Consider the following 14,897-nt stretch of genomic DNA (forward strand, 5'->3'; position numbering starts at 1 on the left):
CCTTGAGCACAGCCGGGTCTCGGCAGCATCCTTCTTAGCCACATGACCGCTAAACCAATCCCATTGGCTGCCCGCATTTATGACAGGACACAGATGGCAGAGTGACGCTCCGTGGCTGGCTTAGAAACCCAGAAGGAACAAGCGTCGTATGACAAGTAATGCATGGATTAGAGGGTGCATCCTCCTGCAGGGCCAAAAAACGGTTCCATCGAAGCAACCAACACAGCATGCCCAATTTAGTTAGGCATAAATGGAGTAAGCAGAGGCTATATATCAACCAACACCCTCATCAAGCATCTTCGCTCCGTCGACATCTGGATCCACGATCCAGATGAACCCTACCCAAGATGGCCGGCCACCAGCAAACTCCAGACTCAGGGCCCGAAGAATACCGGATGTTTAATTTGCAATATGCCCAGACCCTCTCTTTGGGGGTTCAACGTAAGTCTTGATCATGCCTCCTCTGCCACCGCGTTGATGCCTTTGGCGTCTTAATCGAGAGCAATCTTCCATACTGTGGTCTCACCACTTGTTCATAGAAAACAACTTTTCTATATCCACGACGGGACCCTTGATCTCGAATCGAGACATGGGAGAGCTCATGTCTCGCGATCATGGGTTTGAAAAAGGGTTCGAACCCAAGGTTGCGCATAATCATGCGCCGTCAGAGGAAAGCGAATCAATTAGGCACTTTGTTGTCGCTCCAGATGGCCTCGGCGTTCCTGGATCAATATATTCAAGTTTATATCAAGAGGGCCAATTCCGTCTTCTTGCCATTCTTCCCGGCACCGACGATACCCCAATCCGATGCCGCTTGCACATCTGCTCTTTAGGCGACAACCACGACACCTACGAAGCGCTGTCTTACTGCTGGAGGGCAGAATCGGACTGTGCTTGGAGGGTCGAGTACCCCACGATCGAATGCAACGGAGTTGAGATGGCTATAGGCGTCAACTTGCATCTTGCTCTGCGTCGAATACGCCGTCCAGATTCTACGTGCGTGGTGTGGGCTGATGCCATATGTATTGACCAGAGTAATCCCGTCGAGAGAAGTCAACAGGTCGCTGCGATGGGTGACATCTTTCGAAACGCGTTCAGAGTTCTCGTTTGGCTTGGTCCAAATGAGGATGACAATCCCCTACAGTCAACAGCCTCACGGGCCCTCGCCAGCATTTGTTCCATTGTTTCCACGTGGGCAACGCCAACCAACCGTCCGGTCAATGTCCGGTATTGGATCCAAGGGTTAGCTCAGGAGTTTCATGGTGAAGGGCCATTATCGCAAGAGAGTCCAGTCTGGCTCAAGGCCTTGGCCCTCTACAAGACACGGTGGTTCCAGCGTCTCTGGGTAGTCCAAGAAATCGCATTAGCGCAACGAGCTACGGTACTCTGGGGGAAATGCGAAATGTCATGGCAGTGGATTGGTCTAGCTGCCGCAGTCATCCGAACGAACTGGCACCGCATCGTGCCCAAGGACTTTAGCAGAGGCAAAATGTCAGACCGACAGGTGCCCGTCGGTGTGATGAACGCGTACTTTATGTACAGGATATCACGTTCCCAAGACTACCTTGAACCTCTTCAGTTTTCCTTCTGCGAGCTTCTTACATTGACTCGACAGTTTGGGTGCCAGGAGAAGCGAGACAAGATCTTCGGACTGCTCGGTCTAGCCACTACGGATGGTGTCAACTCGCTAATTACACCCGATTACACGATCCCTCTTGGAGAAGTTTACCGCAATGTGGCGTGTCTGATGACCAGCTCCAAGAATCCTCTGGCTATCTTATCTCATGTTCATCACACCGAGATCTTTGACCACCCCGGACATGAGGTTTACGCGTACGATCACGGCTATTCATCCCAGGCTGGGTCGGCCAGAGTCGCCCCTTTTAAAGATTCATGGATCCCGAGATGGGATGTCAAGGGACCACAGACACTGACACCTCTGGACGCACCTCCGGATTTTGCAGCCGGTTTGTCTAAGCCAGCTCAGATCCGAGACGGCGTCCAAGGCGACCGACTCACAGTCCGAGGGATCATCATTGATGATGTGAAACACAAGGTCTGGAGGAATTCTCAATGCTTCAAGCAGCAACAATCATTGCCTTGGGAGCAAACGCCAGGCCTTGAGGACATCTTGGTGCGAACTAGTCACACACGACACAGTTTGGAGAGGCTAGCTCTGACCTTGACGGCGGGCAAGACCTGGTACGGTACGCCAAGCACGGATCGTGCTGGCATGCTTGCAGACTTTGCAAACTGTCTCGTTACTGGATGGCTCTGGTGGGCGCTAGAGCCAGATGCCTTTGGATCCAATAGTGGGAACAACTCTAGAGACCAGAGTGATAGTGCGAGTATTTCTCTAGTGGGAGATTCTATCACGATGTCCGAGTTAGAAGGGCTAGCTACAGAAGGGAATGGTCCTCTTTTCTTAGATGCGGTAACAACGGCCTGTGTCGGGAGATGTCTCTTCTCGACTGGGTCAGACATGCGAGGCGTCGGACCGATAGATACATGGCCTGGGGATATGGTCTCTATCATATATGGTACAGCTGTGCCGTTTGTTATTCGACCATGTGAGGGTAAGCAGGGGTATACGCTTGTGGGCGAGTGCTATGTTCAAGATCTCATGCATGGGGAAGTAGTTGGTGACGAGAGGTACAAGGAGACTTGGATCGAGTTGGTCTAGACTTTCCTGAGGTCCCGTTAAGATTATGTAGCACCGGCCTATTGTTAGCGGGATCTTGCATTGGTAAGGGAGTTTAAAATTGAGTTTGCCGTTTGTTTGTTGTCCACTCCTCGTGGATGCGTGGGTCAGCAGTTTCAAGAGACCAGCGACCATGCAACTCCCTTGAGATGTTTTCCAGAGTTCTCCAAAGATGAATAGTACAAAATAACGCATAGTTTTTCGTCTTTCAAGTTCCAATCAAAGGGTTTCTTATCCCTAATCTTTCAGCTCTCGAATATGAGTGCCATCCTTTATCCTCTAGGGTATGGGGTAGACGCACACATTCCCAATGAGACGGCATCACATGGATGTCAGCTTGTTTGATCGCACTTGTCACAAATCATGGGGTCATCTAGGTCAAGGACAAGGATGTCTGAGAAATGGGGTCACAATGCTGGGGTAAAGATGTCTCCGCCTGACAGCCGAAGTTGTCAAAGGTCCGACGCGAGAGTGCTTGATGACTGCCCCTGCGGCTTTTTACACAGGAGAGGCTTACCGAATTAACTGCCGACCTTCCAATGCCCAGAGTTCGTGGAACAGCCACATTACCATCTCGTGAGGGGAACGGGCATTGTCGAACCAAGGAGGATGAGAGAGTCAGCGAGAGAGACACTCCTGACGATGGGTAACAGTGAGCCTGAAGCCTTTGATTCACATGGATACCCCTAACCTGATAGCATAATGATCCAAGAGTGGTTCGTAAAACCGAAATTGGCCTGAGACCTGTCACATTGACAATTGTGGGAATAATCGGGAACAGCTACGCTTTGATAAACGGTGTTTGGCCTCCGCGATCGCAATTACAGCATTAAGTTATGCAGACGGGATAAAAACATTAGCCTTGCCCTAATGACTGACCGAAATGCACGCGCAGAAAATCTGGGCAATCAACAAAAGGACCGCAATTTCTACAGCGTCCAAACAGAGTTTGGACACCTCACGGACCTGACCCTCCTTGGTGGATTTGTTAGGCCGTACCTTGGCTATAACGTAATACGAGGGACAAGGGCACCAGCTGCCAGATCAGCAGGAGAACGGGGGCGAGATATCGAGATCTGGGGATGCACCACTTGTCTCTTGCCATGGGCGATCTTGCTCAAGATTGCGCACTTGTTTTATCAGATCTGAGAGGTAATTCAGGGTAACGCTGTCTCCAGCTTTGACCGGTTCTTTGGGAGCGAAAAGGTGGAGAAGAGGAAATGGCGCCGTTGAGGGCCGTTGAAGACACCAAAATGGAATCCCTGCGAAGTGGCGGCGATCAAGTGGCCACCCGCACAGACGCTCATGCATGTCTTGCTCTGGGCCGAGGCGAGGAGCTTAAGGGAGTCAGAGTTTACCTGCAAGATGGGAATGATGTGCTCGTGGAAGCTTCAATGGAACTCTTCCACGTCTTAACGGTTCGAACCCTTCTGCATGTTCCAACCGATGTGGCTGCTCCCCGTTGACCAGAACGGCTTCCCCTTGGAAGGATCTGCTAATTTGTCTTGCAGGGATTGTCCCCAGCCCCCGGTACGTCCGGAGCACACCCTTGGTGACACTGCCGAGACGTGATTGGCTCCCCCGGCCTTTCGACCGAGTCATGATGCCATCTGGGGACCCACGAAAACCCTCGCCCTTCGCTTCCCCAGCTCGCCAAGACAATAGCACTCCCCAGTCTCTCTCACCTCTTACCCGAGGGATCAGTAGTCCAGTTTTTTCCTCATTTTCTTCCCCCGCCGCGGCATATAATGCTGGGGCCGAACCGAGCAAGGAGCAGCATCTGCCCGTCGTCATCTCGTCCACACTCAACTCCTCCTCCCGCACAATGACCTTACCCCGACTCGACGAGGCATGGCATTGTCCTCCGACGTCGCCCTCGACATCACGACGGCAAGCGTGTGCGCCGCCCTCATCATCGCGCGCCTCGCCTACCGCGTGCTGTTCCGCTGCAAGCTGCACCCGACCTGCCACCGAACCTGGCGCATCGACGACTTTTACATGACCATCGCCATCCTCCCTCTGATCGGTCGATCCACCTGCATCTCGCTCTCCTTCGTCCTCAATCACAGCCACACCTACGAGCCCGCCACCGAAGCCGAGGCCCTTGCTCAGGGCGTCAGCGTCGACCAGCTCAACCACGACAGAATACTGTCGCACAAACTCTTGATACCCGGTCGGATATGTTATGCGTTGTTGTATGTAGGATGATCTGCAGGAACGGAGGCTGTGCTGACTTGCAGTAGTTTATGGTGTCTTAAGCTTGGCCTGCTTGCATTTTACACGCGCTTTGTTGGAGTCTTTCGATGGGGAAAGGCTGTTGCGAATACCCTCTGGGCGTTTATTGCCCTGACGTTTATTGCTGTGTTGGTCACCACCTTGACGGAATGTCACCCACTATCATTGTATGTGTCTTCAACTCCGATTGCTGAAGCTTCAACTGACAAGGATAGAATGTGGAAACTTCACTCTGACGATACCAGTATGACGATCGAATGACATCAACTTCAACTACTGACCTCTGTCGCAGAAATAAAATGCCAACGCGCTCTCGTAAACCTCATCCTCATGGCCGTCTGTAACATCATATCCGACGTCGCATTAATCATCCTCCCCTTTCCAATCCTCCAACATCTCCGTCTCGATCTCAAAGCCAAACTCCAACTCGGCTTTCTCTTTAGCGTGGGCGCCGTCGTCGTCGCCATCACCATCCTCCGCCTCCCTCTCATCCTCAACGAATCCGTATCTCAACAATCACGCTCCAAGGTTAGACTCTATCCTCCGCTATCGGACCTCTTCTGACCGCCAACAGTGGGCTTCCATCGAGATATTATGCGCGTGTGTCGTGGCAAACACGCCATTCTTCTACGCCCTCCTAAAAGACCTCCAACGACAACACGACGACCGAACTGCGGGAACAGCGAGCGTCGCGCACAGGGGAGATTTCTATCTACAGAGTCTACCGTCGTCTTCATTGCCTCGGAATCCATCACAGTCTTCAAAGCCGTCTATGAGGATGTGGGAACAAGTCTAGGGGGAAACAAAATAGCTATATGAAAAATCTAATTCAACGCGTTAATGACACCATATGCACAGCTGAGGCTGATTGTTCCACTTGCCCATCTTGCGGTCTCGAAATGTCAGGCCATTCTTGTAGCGCCACAGGGTGAACCGAGCTCGTACGACAGCGGAGAGGGTTGGATGATCGACATGCAGGATCTGGGATGGACATGATGTGGTGGAGATGGCGTCCGTCCGGCCGAGAAGACATGGGCAGTTTGAAGCCCGTGATGCATACACGATAAACGACTACATCCCCTCTACGCGAGCTACATGTTATTCGCCGAGTTGCTAGCCCAAGCAGCTCCCACAGAAACCAACCCCGGATTAACAGTCAAGACCCCCAAAGCCGCCGTCCCAACACCCGCGACGACGCCAAACAATCCCATGGCCTGCTTCTGCGACTGCTTCCTCGCCCTCTGGCTCTCCATCTGAGCCTCTGCCGCCCTCTGTCTCCAAAGCGCCGCCTCTTGTTCCTCCTGCTGCTGTCGCTTCATCTCTTCTTGTTGTTCAAGAAGTGCTCGCATTTTTGCTTCGAGTTGTTTTTGCTTTTCTTCTGCTTCTTTGGCTTTCTGCTGTTCTTCCAGGACTCGTTTCTTTTCCTCCAAGATCCGCGTCTTCTCCTCTAGAATTCGTTTCTTCTCCGCTATTTCGCGCTTCTTCTCTTCTATTTCTCTGTCTCTGCGTTCTTGTTCGGCTTGCTGCCTCTTCCTTTCGTCTTCTTCCTTTTTCTTGCGCTCTTCTTCGCGTTGTCGCCGCTGTCTCTCCTCCTCTTTCTTTCTCTTGCGTTCCTCCTCCATTCGTCGTTGCCTCTCCTCGTACTCGCGTCGCTGTCTCTCAGCTTCACGTTGTTGCCTCTCGGCCTCTCGCTGCTGTTGCTCGATCTTGCGAGCCAGCTCTTTGACTTCTTCCGCGTACTGTGCTTGAGCTTCGCGAAACATCTTTTCGTCCTCAGCTCTCTCCTGTTGGGCTCTCCGAATGTCGGCCTCTTTTTCCTTCAAAGCCTCGGCCATTCGTCGCTGTTCCTCTTGAGCTCGCTTGAGCATTTCTTCGTACTCGGCTGTCTTTTCTTCGAGAAGAGTCTCAAGCGATATTTTGAGTGACGCCTGAGCCTCATTGGCGTCTTTGAGCTGCTTCTCAATTGCCTGTCTCTGTGATGCGAACTCCTGGGCCAGCTTCTCGTTGGACTGCTTGATCATGTCCTCTTGCATTTCGCGCAGCTCCTTGATCTCCTCTTGTAATTGCGCCTTTGCAGCTGCGATTTCTCGCTGCACCTCTCGACCAGCTGCCGTTTCATCGAGGTCCTTGTCTTCGTTGACCATCTATTGCTGGATCTTGAGCACCGCCTCGCCCGCTTTGTCGTGCACCTCGATGATCTTACCGACGATGCTCTGGGCAGACCGTTCGTTGCCCAACCACCGAGCCACTTGGCTGCCGCTCTTGTACATGGTACCCCAGAACTCGGCTCTGCTCATGAGTTCCTGTTCCCGCTGATCGCCCACGTCTTTCGAGGCTTCATCGAGTGTGTCCCACATGGAAGTCGCCAAGAGGACATGCCCAAAGGCTTCATCGCCGCAGAGCTGCTGAAACATCTTGAGATTCTTCATCGACGATCCCCGAACTCGATTATCGGTGATGCGATGGAGATAGACGATCCCAGCAAGTTTAACATCCTTTCTGTAGATCTGCGACAGGAAAAAGGCCACGTCTTTGAGCACCTCGGTATCGGTGCGAGTGGTATCATCAAAACCGGGCGTGTCGACGAGATAGACACAGCGACTGGGGCTTTGCTAATAAGGAAAGACACCGACAGCTGCAGTGTGCGAGACGAGGCTGTGACCAACCTTGACGTCCTGACCGGTGACTTTGCCGATGAATGTGCTTTTCCCAGCGCCCGTCACGCCCATTACGGCAATGACCACGTCATTGGGGCTGCAACAGTATCAGTAAGTAGCTTGAAGTTATTGTTTCTTTGTTCACGTACCTTAGCATGAACGACTCTGGCGGCGTCAACTCCATCATGTCAAACGATCGTTACAACAATGTCCAAGACCCAACATGCCGTCTGTTTAAGCTCTGGACCCACGGACATAAATGCATTTTCCGAGCGTTCTAGGCTGGTCACAAGCCGTGGCTGATGCAACGTCCAAATAGTCTATTCATTGCCACTCAGCTCGCGATATCTCGAACGAATCACGTCCAGCCACTAATGCAACCCCTGGATCTGTGCTCGCTACGGCGTCCCCATGATTGGCGATCCAGCCATTGTCTCTCTTTCAGCTGGCGGTCGAGACCTTGGATGAGTCTGCCTTGGCAGACACACAAATGCGTCCGGAACCCGGCTGTGGATTGATGGGTTGAGGAAGAGGGGACAGTTGAGACAGCAACGATGGCGGGAGAAACAAAGGACGTTTGGGTTGCTCTTATGGGCGTTACTGGCTCTGGGAAAAGCACATTTATTTCCCATTGCACTGAGCAAAAAGCCACTGTCGGAAATGGCCTCCAATCCTGTGAGTATTGCCTCTGTTGCGACCATCACCTTCTCATACGCAACCAGGTACACGCAATGTTGAGGTCTACAGTTTCACCTACCGACCTGGAGTTAGGGTTCATTTGGTCGACACTCCAGGTTTTGATGACACCAACAGGCAAGATGCTGCCGTTCTTGGAGAGATCTCGGGGTGGCTCAGCAAGACCTACACCGAGCAGATCTACCTCAGCGGCATCCTTTACTTTCATCGCATCAGCGACATCCGGATGCAGGGTACAGGAAAAATGAACATGTGGCTCCTCCGGAAGCTCTGTGGCCGCGGGGCGGTGAACAAGGTCGTTCTTACTACCACCATGTGGGAGTTGGTCGAGAAGAGCACGGCTGAGCAGAGGCTGAAAGAATTGGAGGAGACAGAGGAATTTTGGGGATATATGAAGAAGAATTGCGCAGGAGTCCACCGACACCACAACAACAAAGAGTCGGCATTGGATGTCCTCAGTCGGTTCGTACCCCAGGAGCTGAATGTTGAGCCCGAGGTTATAAAGCTGGCTATACAGACCGAACTGGCTGACGACCACAAAACTCTTGATCAAACCGGCGCAGGAAAGATTCTCAACGCGGAATGGGCTCAGGAGAAGGAGTCTCTCGAGAATAAGCTTGTCCAAGTCCGCGAAGCCATCAAAACGGCGACTCAGGAGCGTGACACGACCATGACCAAGCTTCTACAAGAACAACAAGAGGAGATGAAGCAATCCGTCGAAAGAATGCGCATTGAGCAGGAGAAACTCAGGGTCACGATGGAGCAATTGCACGCTGAGCGACTGGCCAAGATGAGGGAGATGCTAGAGCAACAGAGAGACGCTACTGAGTCTCTGAATGCAGACTTGTGGGAGAAGGAGAGGCAACGACAACTAGAGCAGAAGCGCCACGAGGAGGAGAAGCTCCGAAACAAGGAACTGGCAGCTGAACAGCAGAAGACTATTCGTGATCTGACGGCGAAGCTGAGCCCGGCGCAAGCTCCCAGTGCTGCTGAGTCACCACCACGGACTCCATCTGTATCCGGATTCGAATCGAGTGCGCTTTTTGATCCTATATTTGACGGATGCGTCATTGAGAAAGAAGAATCTCTATCCGAAGAGCAAAAGCCAGCCGGAACAAGGTAGGCATTACTCACTCCGGACCTGCTTGACAGTCACTAACAAGATGATAGTTGGTATTTTGAACACACCCAAAGCCAGGGCACGGTCTTCAGCCCCCACTGGACGCTCGATTTTACTCCTGACGGGAAGAAGCTCATCGCCGGACATAACCAGAAAAGAATATCGGTTTTCAGCTGCGACGAGCAAGGGCAATATCACATCAAGCAAGAGTTCAAATGCTGGAGCACGAGCAAGTGGAAACGAAAGGGGTACAGCCAAATCACCGTCACCATGAGACCAGACGGCCGCACCTTTGCGGTATCTGCCGAGAACCGACGTATCCAAATTTACGAGTTGAATGGCTCCGGCATGTTTCGTCAAACGCAAAAACTTGATCAGAAGGCCAGGATGATGGCCTCGTCGCCAGACGGCGAATACCTGGTATCGATTACGAATATGTTTGACGGCAAGGTTCAGGTTTGGAAGGGGTTTGACACTCCTTTGCTACCCATGAAGTGCGTTGAAGAGAAGATCGTACATGACCTTGGGGGCAGTGTCGCCGCGTCCATGGCCTTTAGTTCAGATGGACGCCTAGCTTTGGTGTTGAGCGACAAGGTCATCTTATGTGCCCTAAACACGCTCACTGGAATTCTCACCAAAACACAAGTCCTACCTTCAGACTTAAGCAAGATCGAGAGTCTGACATGGGCCCCAGATGGTCGCACCCTCGCGTGCTCGGGACCCAGGAAAGAGCACGTCGAGATCTGGACAACGGGACACGACGGGCAGATGCAGCGGGTGGCAAAACTCGACGCGCCCTGGGACTGGTGCAGACGTATGTGTTTCTCGCCTGATGGTAATTTCTTGGCCATTGCGTATGAGTTTCAGGGCTGGTGCATGTGGAAGAGGAATGAGTGGAGTCAGGATAGATGGACCATAGCGTTGAACTGTCTAGCTGACGGGTGGGATCCGAAGGCGATGGCGTTTCACCCTGATGGAAAGTCGATCGTGCTTTCGTATATGAAGAATCAGTTTGTCTGGAGTATTGAGAGAAAATGAGAGGGATTATCTGGGCGGTTATGCAGTCCATTTCCTAAGTTGAATTCACGTGCTATCATGTTTAGTCGTTATCTTTCATTAGCATTTGATAGCTATGTATACCTATTATGTACGGGAAGAATCGAGCGAGTTCAGGTTGCCAAGGGTTAGCATCAGGAATACCTCCCATCATGTACTCCCAACAATACAGACAGCCCCTAGTCCTCAGCAACTTCCACCTCAGCCTCTCTCTTCAGCATAGGGAATCCTAGCTCCGTTCTCAGAATCGGAAACTCTAGTTGCTTCTTCTCTGAAAAGCCATCCCCGAGTACCAGGTCTGCAAACTCAGGCCCAGAAATATCCGCCACCCACTGGCGGTCCGGTATCACCATCAACTGCGTTAGGTCGTCTCTGCCCTTCACCATAACCTGGACACCAGAGCCGTCGTTCACGGCCGTGAGGTTGACGTCGTCATTCCGGTATGCAATCAGCAGGGTCTGAAGAGCCGTTCGGATGCCTGTGTATCCTAGTTTGCCTACTTCTACAACCAGTGCAACCTGGGGCTGATTATCCATCGTCCATGCCGACACGGAGCTCAGGCCCGCGCCGAGGAGCTTGAAGACCTCATGCTGGATACCGATGTACACGCGGTCAAGTCGTCCGTGCTGCTTGATGAGCCAGCTTTCGACATAAACCTCGTTGCCAAAGATGACGAGACCCACGGCGGCCTTCCATGTAGTTGAGAAACGACGGGCCATGGCGGGTGTCATCACCTTTTTCCACTTGAGTACCTTGAAGATCAAGTCTACCACGGTGGTAGAGCCATTCAAATATGAAATCTTGAAAAGTCAGTAGCTGTGTCTTGTACGCCGCAATAAAAAAATGTCAACTTATAATGTGGTGAGGGATTCCAGGGACGCCACTACGATCAGAGGGCAGAGGTAGGTTAACAAGGATGTTGATGGCCGCTACCGCGCCGTTGATGGTACCAATCTCTGTCGAGTAGGCGCCCAGACCAACACCACCAAAGGCATAGTCCCAGAAGCTGGTTATGGCATCCAGGACCGACGTGGCAAGCTGTAGACTCTCAAAGAAGGGCTTGACGGTGCGGGCAGCGTCAGCCCAGGGGACCCTGTTGTGAACCAGGTCTTCAAAGTTGCCTTTGTTGAGGTGGCCTTCCCACTTGGGTGCTATGGCCCTGTCACCCAGGCTGGCTCTGTGTAGAGCGGCCGCGGGCCAGCCGACGAGCAGAGAGACCAGAGTGAGAAGGGTGAGGTCCTTTCCGGTAAGCTTCTCCCATAGGTAGGAAAAGATAGGAAGATAAAGCTTCCGGTTGAGTAAGTTCTTAAAGCTCCGCGCGGCGTGGCTGATCTTGTCGATGATGTGGGCTGCTATCTTTCGCAATGCCTCGAGGACAAAGTCGGCGATGTCCTTGCCTACTCGCTTCATGAAAGTCTCAAAGCTGCGTTTTCCTTTGATGAGATCCCAGATATCGTTTCCAAGAGTCTTGGCCAGATCTCCCAACGCACTGATGACCACCTTGATCTCGTCGATGGCTTCAGTCAGGAAGGGTGAGATGCCATCCAGGTTGGAGCTTGCCGTGTTCAGCCCTTGCGAGCTTCCAACGCCCTTGAGAGAGTCAAGACCGCCACCGTGTTGAAACTGGTCCAAGGCCCAGTTTTGGCTGATGGTGGCTGAATTGGTGGGTGTGGATGACTTCTTTGCGGCGTCATGATGCTTGGGGCCCTCTTCTGCTGCCTGCTTGGATCCGTCTTCTACCTTTTTAAGGCAGTCCGGAAGAATTTCACGGATGGCATTGGCCATCTTGTCGTCAGCAACGTCGAGACCGGTGTTGACAAAGGCCCCGATTGAGTTGGACCAATCCTTGACAAAGCCCCAGTTGGCGATGAGGCCGACAAGCTCGATGATGGCGTTGAAGCCGAACTTGACCTGATCAAAGATCCACACGAGAGCCTTTCCGATGGCCTTGGCCGTATCTAGGACAAACTCCCATGCGCGGCCTGCCCACTTTACGACGAGTTTCCAAAATCCTCCTGTCGCGAGGGTTAGCCTTCTTGTTCCTCATCCTGGGGTTTCGACTTACCAGCCACTTGCCACAACTCTGTTGCCCACTTCTTGATAGTGTTCCCAACCTTGTTGGCAATCTCCTTGATCTTTTCCCCCAACCTTTTAATGATTTCCCATGGGGATGGGAACCAGCCCATCAGGCCCATGTCGCCTGAGCTGTCGAGCTCGCTCACAAACCGACTGTACTTCAATAGTAACGCCATATCCTCGTCTTTCTCGAAGACATCATTTTGAGCCGCGAGAGCTTCGACTTGCTCGTCATCGTCGCCGTCGCCACTTTCCAACCTGAATACTTGCACGCCCGTAGAAAGATCCGGATCTTCCGTCGCGGTCGACACACCTCGTAGCCTTAGCCCCTTCTTCTTATTCTCATCGTGAGCTTTTCTGAGCTGTGAGAATATCTGGACAGCCTGATCGGCTTCCTTGTCTGTCATTTGCCCAGATGTAATGATTGGTTTCCCGTCCGGAGTCTTTGCGTTTTTGAGCTGTTGTCCCATCTTGTACTTGGCCAGCCGGTCAAGAATCTTGTCTATCGGTCTCACGATGGACTCATTGATACTGTGCTCTTTACGTCCTGGTTCTCTAACCTTCGTGACGTACAAATTGTGACTCGACGGGTCGCTCGTAGGCACAATGATGTTGACAACGCCGGTCGAGTCGGCCTCAAACCATTGACCCGTCTTGTCCAGGGACGCGAAACGGCCGTTGAGGATGACGCGCATGTAGGCCGATGATTCGATAAAGAGGCTAATGTTCCTTGGCGCCTTGTTGTTTCTTGACGTCTCGTTGCTTAGCTCGATTCCCTCCAGTTGCAGACGAATCGTCATTGTCTCGAGCTCAGTGTTGATGGTACCACGAGAAGCATGTAGCGGTTGGGACTCCCACATCAAGTTATCGGACGCCTGAGAATTCTGAAAGATGTTGCCGTTCCCATCAGAAGTCATCAGGACCTTGACGAGATTGTCGCCTTTGGGAGTCTTGCAACAGACTGGGGACATGAAGCGATTGGCGATGGGACCAAGAAGCCGGACTGGGTTGCAGGATGCCATCGTGTCGACCAGGCGACCGCTGGAGGCCTGATGCTTCAAGTAGTAGACAGAGTTGTCTTTTGTTTGATACCAAATTGCAACGTCTTCACCATGCTGGGCTGCATGAACAGCCTTGACCTTCTGCCTGGCGGTTGAAGTCACAAGGATGCCCTCACTATCACCATCCGTATATTCGTCTTCATCATAGAGAGAGATGCCATCGCCAGCGACAACAAAGAAGGTACTTCCACCCTCTTCAAAGCTAGCAACTGATGTTGCTCCTTCACATGTCTTGTCAGCAAGGTTGAGGATTCAGGGGAGAAGACACGGCACGACTTACCATCACTAGCATCGGTCTCAGTTGTGAAAGGGTACTTCTCAAAGCTTCAAAACTGCAGCTTCTTCTTGCTTCTTACGGTCTCGTAGAGAGCAAAGGCACCTTCTGTGTCGCCGAATCTCCCGAACTGGACGCCCAAGATGCGCTCCGGGTTAGCTACCAGCAGCTTCCGGGTGCGGTCGAGGGAGACAGAGAGTCTACCCCCGCTTCCAGAGGAGATATTGCAGTACGCAAGCTGGTCCTCCTTGGTGATGCGGTCCCAAGGCTGCAAGGCAAGATAGATCTGAGGAAAAGTGTGGCCGTTGACTGTGCGTGTAAAGTTGATCTACCATGCATTATCAGATACCGTTACCTGAATAAGCTTCAATCAACATAGTTCTCTCGACCTACCAAGTGCACATCATGGATCTCCGGAAGCGGTTCGTCGGAGTCGATAATGTGGGCGGGGTTGTACGTCCCAACCTGATCAGGCTGGATATCATGGATGATACGAAGGTGACTTTTCGAATTTGAAGCAGTAGCCACAGCGATCCAGAACTTTCCATCACACTGGGTCGCTTGGAAGCATGAGATAGTATCATCAAGCTTCCAAATATCCTTCAGGTTGAGGGACTTGGCCTCTCCATTTTGACCAAAGACAGCATAGAGATTGCCATCGTCTCCGTGGGAGATGATGCCCACGTTGTCTTTGGACGCCGAGAAGCTGAAAAAGCGCTTGCCAGGGGCGATTGGACTGGCAGAGACAATATTCTGCATGTACTCGGTATCTTGTTTGATCAAAATCATGGTGACGGCAGTGGAGAAAGGAAGGATTCAGAAAGAAAGGTTAATCAGAAGTGAAAAGAAAGGGGAGGGGGAGCAAGCTGCTTGGTTAGGCATTGGAGAAACTGGTAGGATTTCCTCACGTACTTATAAACCGACCATCTTTGTAGGCACCATATTTCATGATTCATACCTAGGAGAAAACAAAGCTCAACATGTTTGACTATCAGACGCTCCATCATCAGCCCCTGTGCGT

The 14,897-nt window shown here is 52.0% G+C and overlaps 5 protein-coding genes across 5 annotated transcripts; 3 read left to right on the top strand and 2 right to left on the bottom strand.

Moving 5' to 3' along the window:
• Positions 1 to 347: 347 nt before the first annotated feature.
• On the top strand, positions 348 to 2,683 carry MRS44_015818 (uncharacterized protein; the record flags this gene model as incomplete). The annotated part of the gene is made up of 2 exons (XM_046276764.2): positions 348 to 441; positions 540 to 2,683. 2 exons carry the CDS (start codon positions 348 to 350, stop codon positions 2,681 to 2,683), a joined length of 2,238 nt encoding a protein of 745 aa, XP_046130032.2.
• A 1,869-nt stretch (positions 2,684 to 4,552) lies between these two features.
• On the top strand, positions 4,553 to 5,500 carry MRS44_015819 (uncharacterized protein; the record flags this gene model as incomplete). Its single annotated transcript, XM_046276763.2, has 4 exons — positions 4,553 to 4,896; positions 4,945 to 5,103; positions 5,152 to 5,180; positions 5,229 to 5,500. 4 exons carry the CDS (start codon positions 4,553 to 4,555, stop codon positions 5,498 to 5,500), a joined length of 804 nt encoding a protein of 267 aa, XP_046130031.2.
• A 527-nt stretch (positions 5,501 to 6,027) lies between these two features.
• MRS44_015820 (uncharacterized protein) lies at positions 6,028 to 7,777 on the bottom strand (the record flags this gene model as incomplete). Its single annotated transcript, XM_065619364.1, has 4 exons — positions 6,028 to 7,080; positions 7,126 to 7,548; positions 7,603 to 7,690; positions 7,743 to 7,777. 4 exons carry the CDS (start codon positions 7,775 to 7,777, stop codon positions 6,028 to 6,030), a joined length of 1,599 nt encoding a protein of 532 aa, XP_065475436.1.
• Positions 7,778 to 8,147: 370 nt separating this feature from the next.
• On the top strand, positions 8,148 to 10,302 carry MRS44_015821 (uncharacterized protein; the record flags this gene model as incomplete). The annotated part of the gene is made up of 4 exons (XM_046271168.2): positions 8,148 to 8,268; positions 8,316 to 9,408; positions 9,460 to 10,223; positions 10,277 to 10,302. 4 exons carry the CDS (start codon positions 8,148 to 8,150, stop codon positions 10,300 to 10,302), a joined length of 2,004 nt encoding a protein of 667 aa, XP_046130029.2.
• Positions 10,303 to 10,644: 342 nt separating this feature from the next.
• Positions 10,645 to 14,665, bottom strand: MRS44_015822 (uncharacterized protein; the record flags this gene model as incomplete). The annotated part of the gene is made up of 5 exons (XM_065619365.1): positions 10,645 to 11,231; positions 11,317 to 12,480; positions 12,531 to 13,833; positions 13,959 to 14,204; positions 14,270 to 14,665. 5 exons carry the CDS (start codon positions 14,663 to 14,665, stop codon positions 10,645 to 10,647), a joined length of 3,696 nt encoding a protein of 1,231 aa, XP_065475437.1.
• Positions 14,666 to 14,897: the final 232 nt, after the last annotated feature.

The sequence above is a fragment of the Fusarium solani genome, assembly GCF_023522795.1.
Source record: "Fusarium solani strain SB1 chromosome Unknown bctg00000011, whole genome shotgun sequence".
NCBI lineage: Eukaryota > Fungi > Ascomycota > Sordariomycetes > Hypocreales > Nectriaceae > Fusarium > Fusarium solani.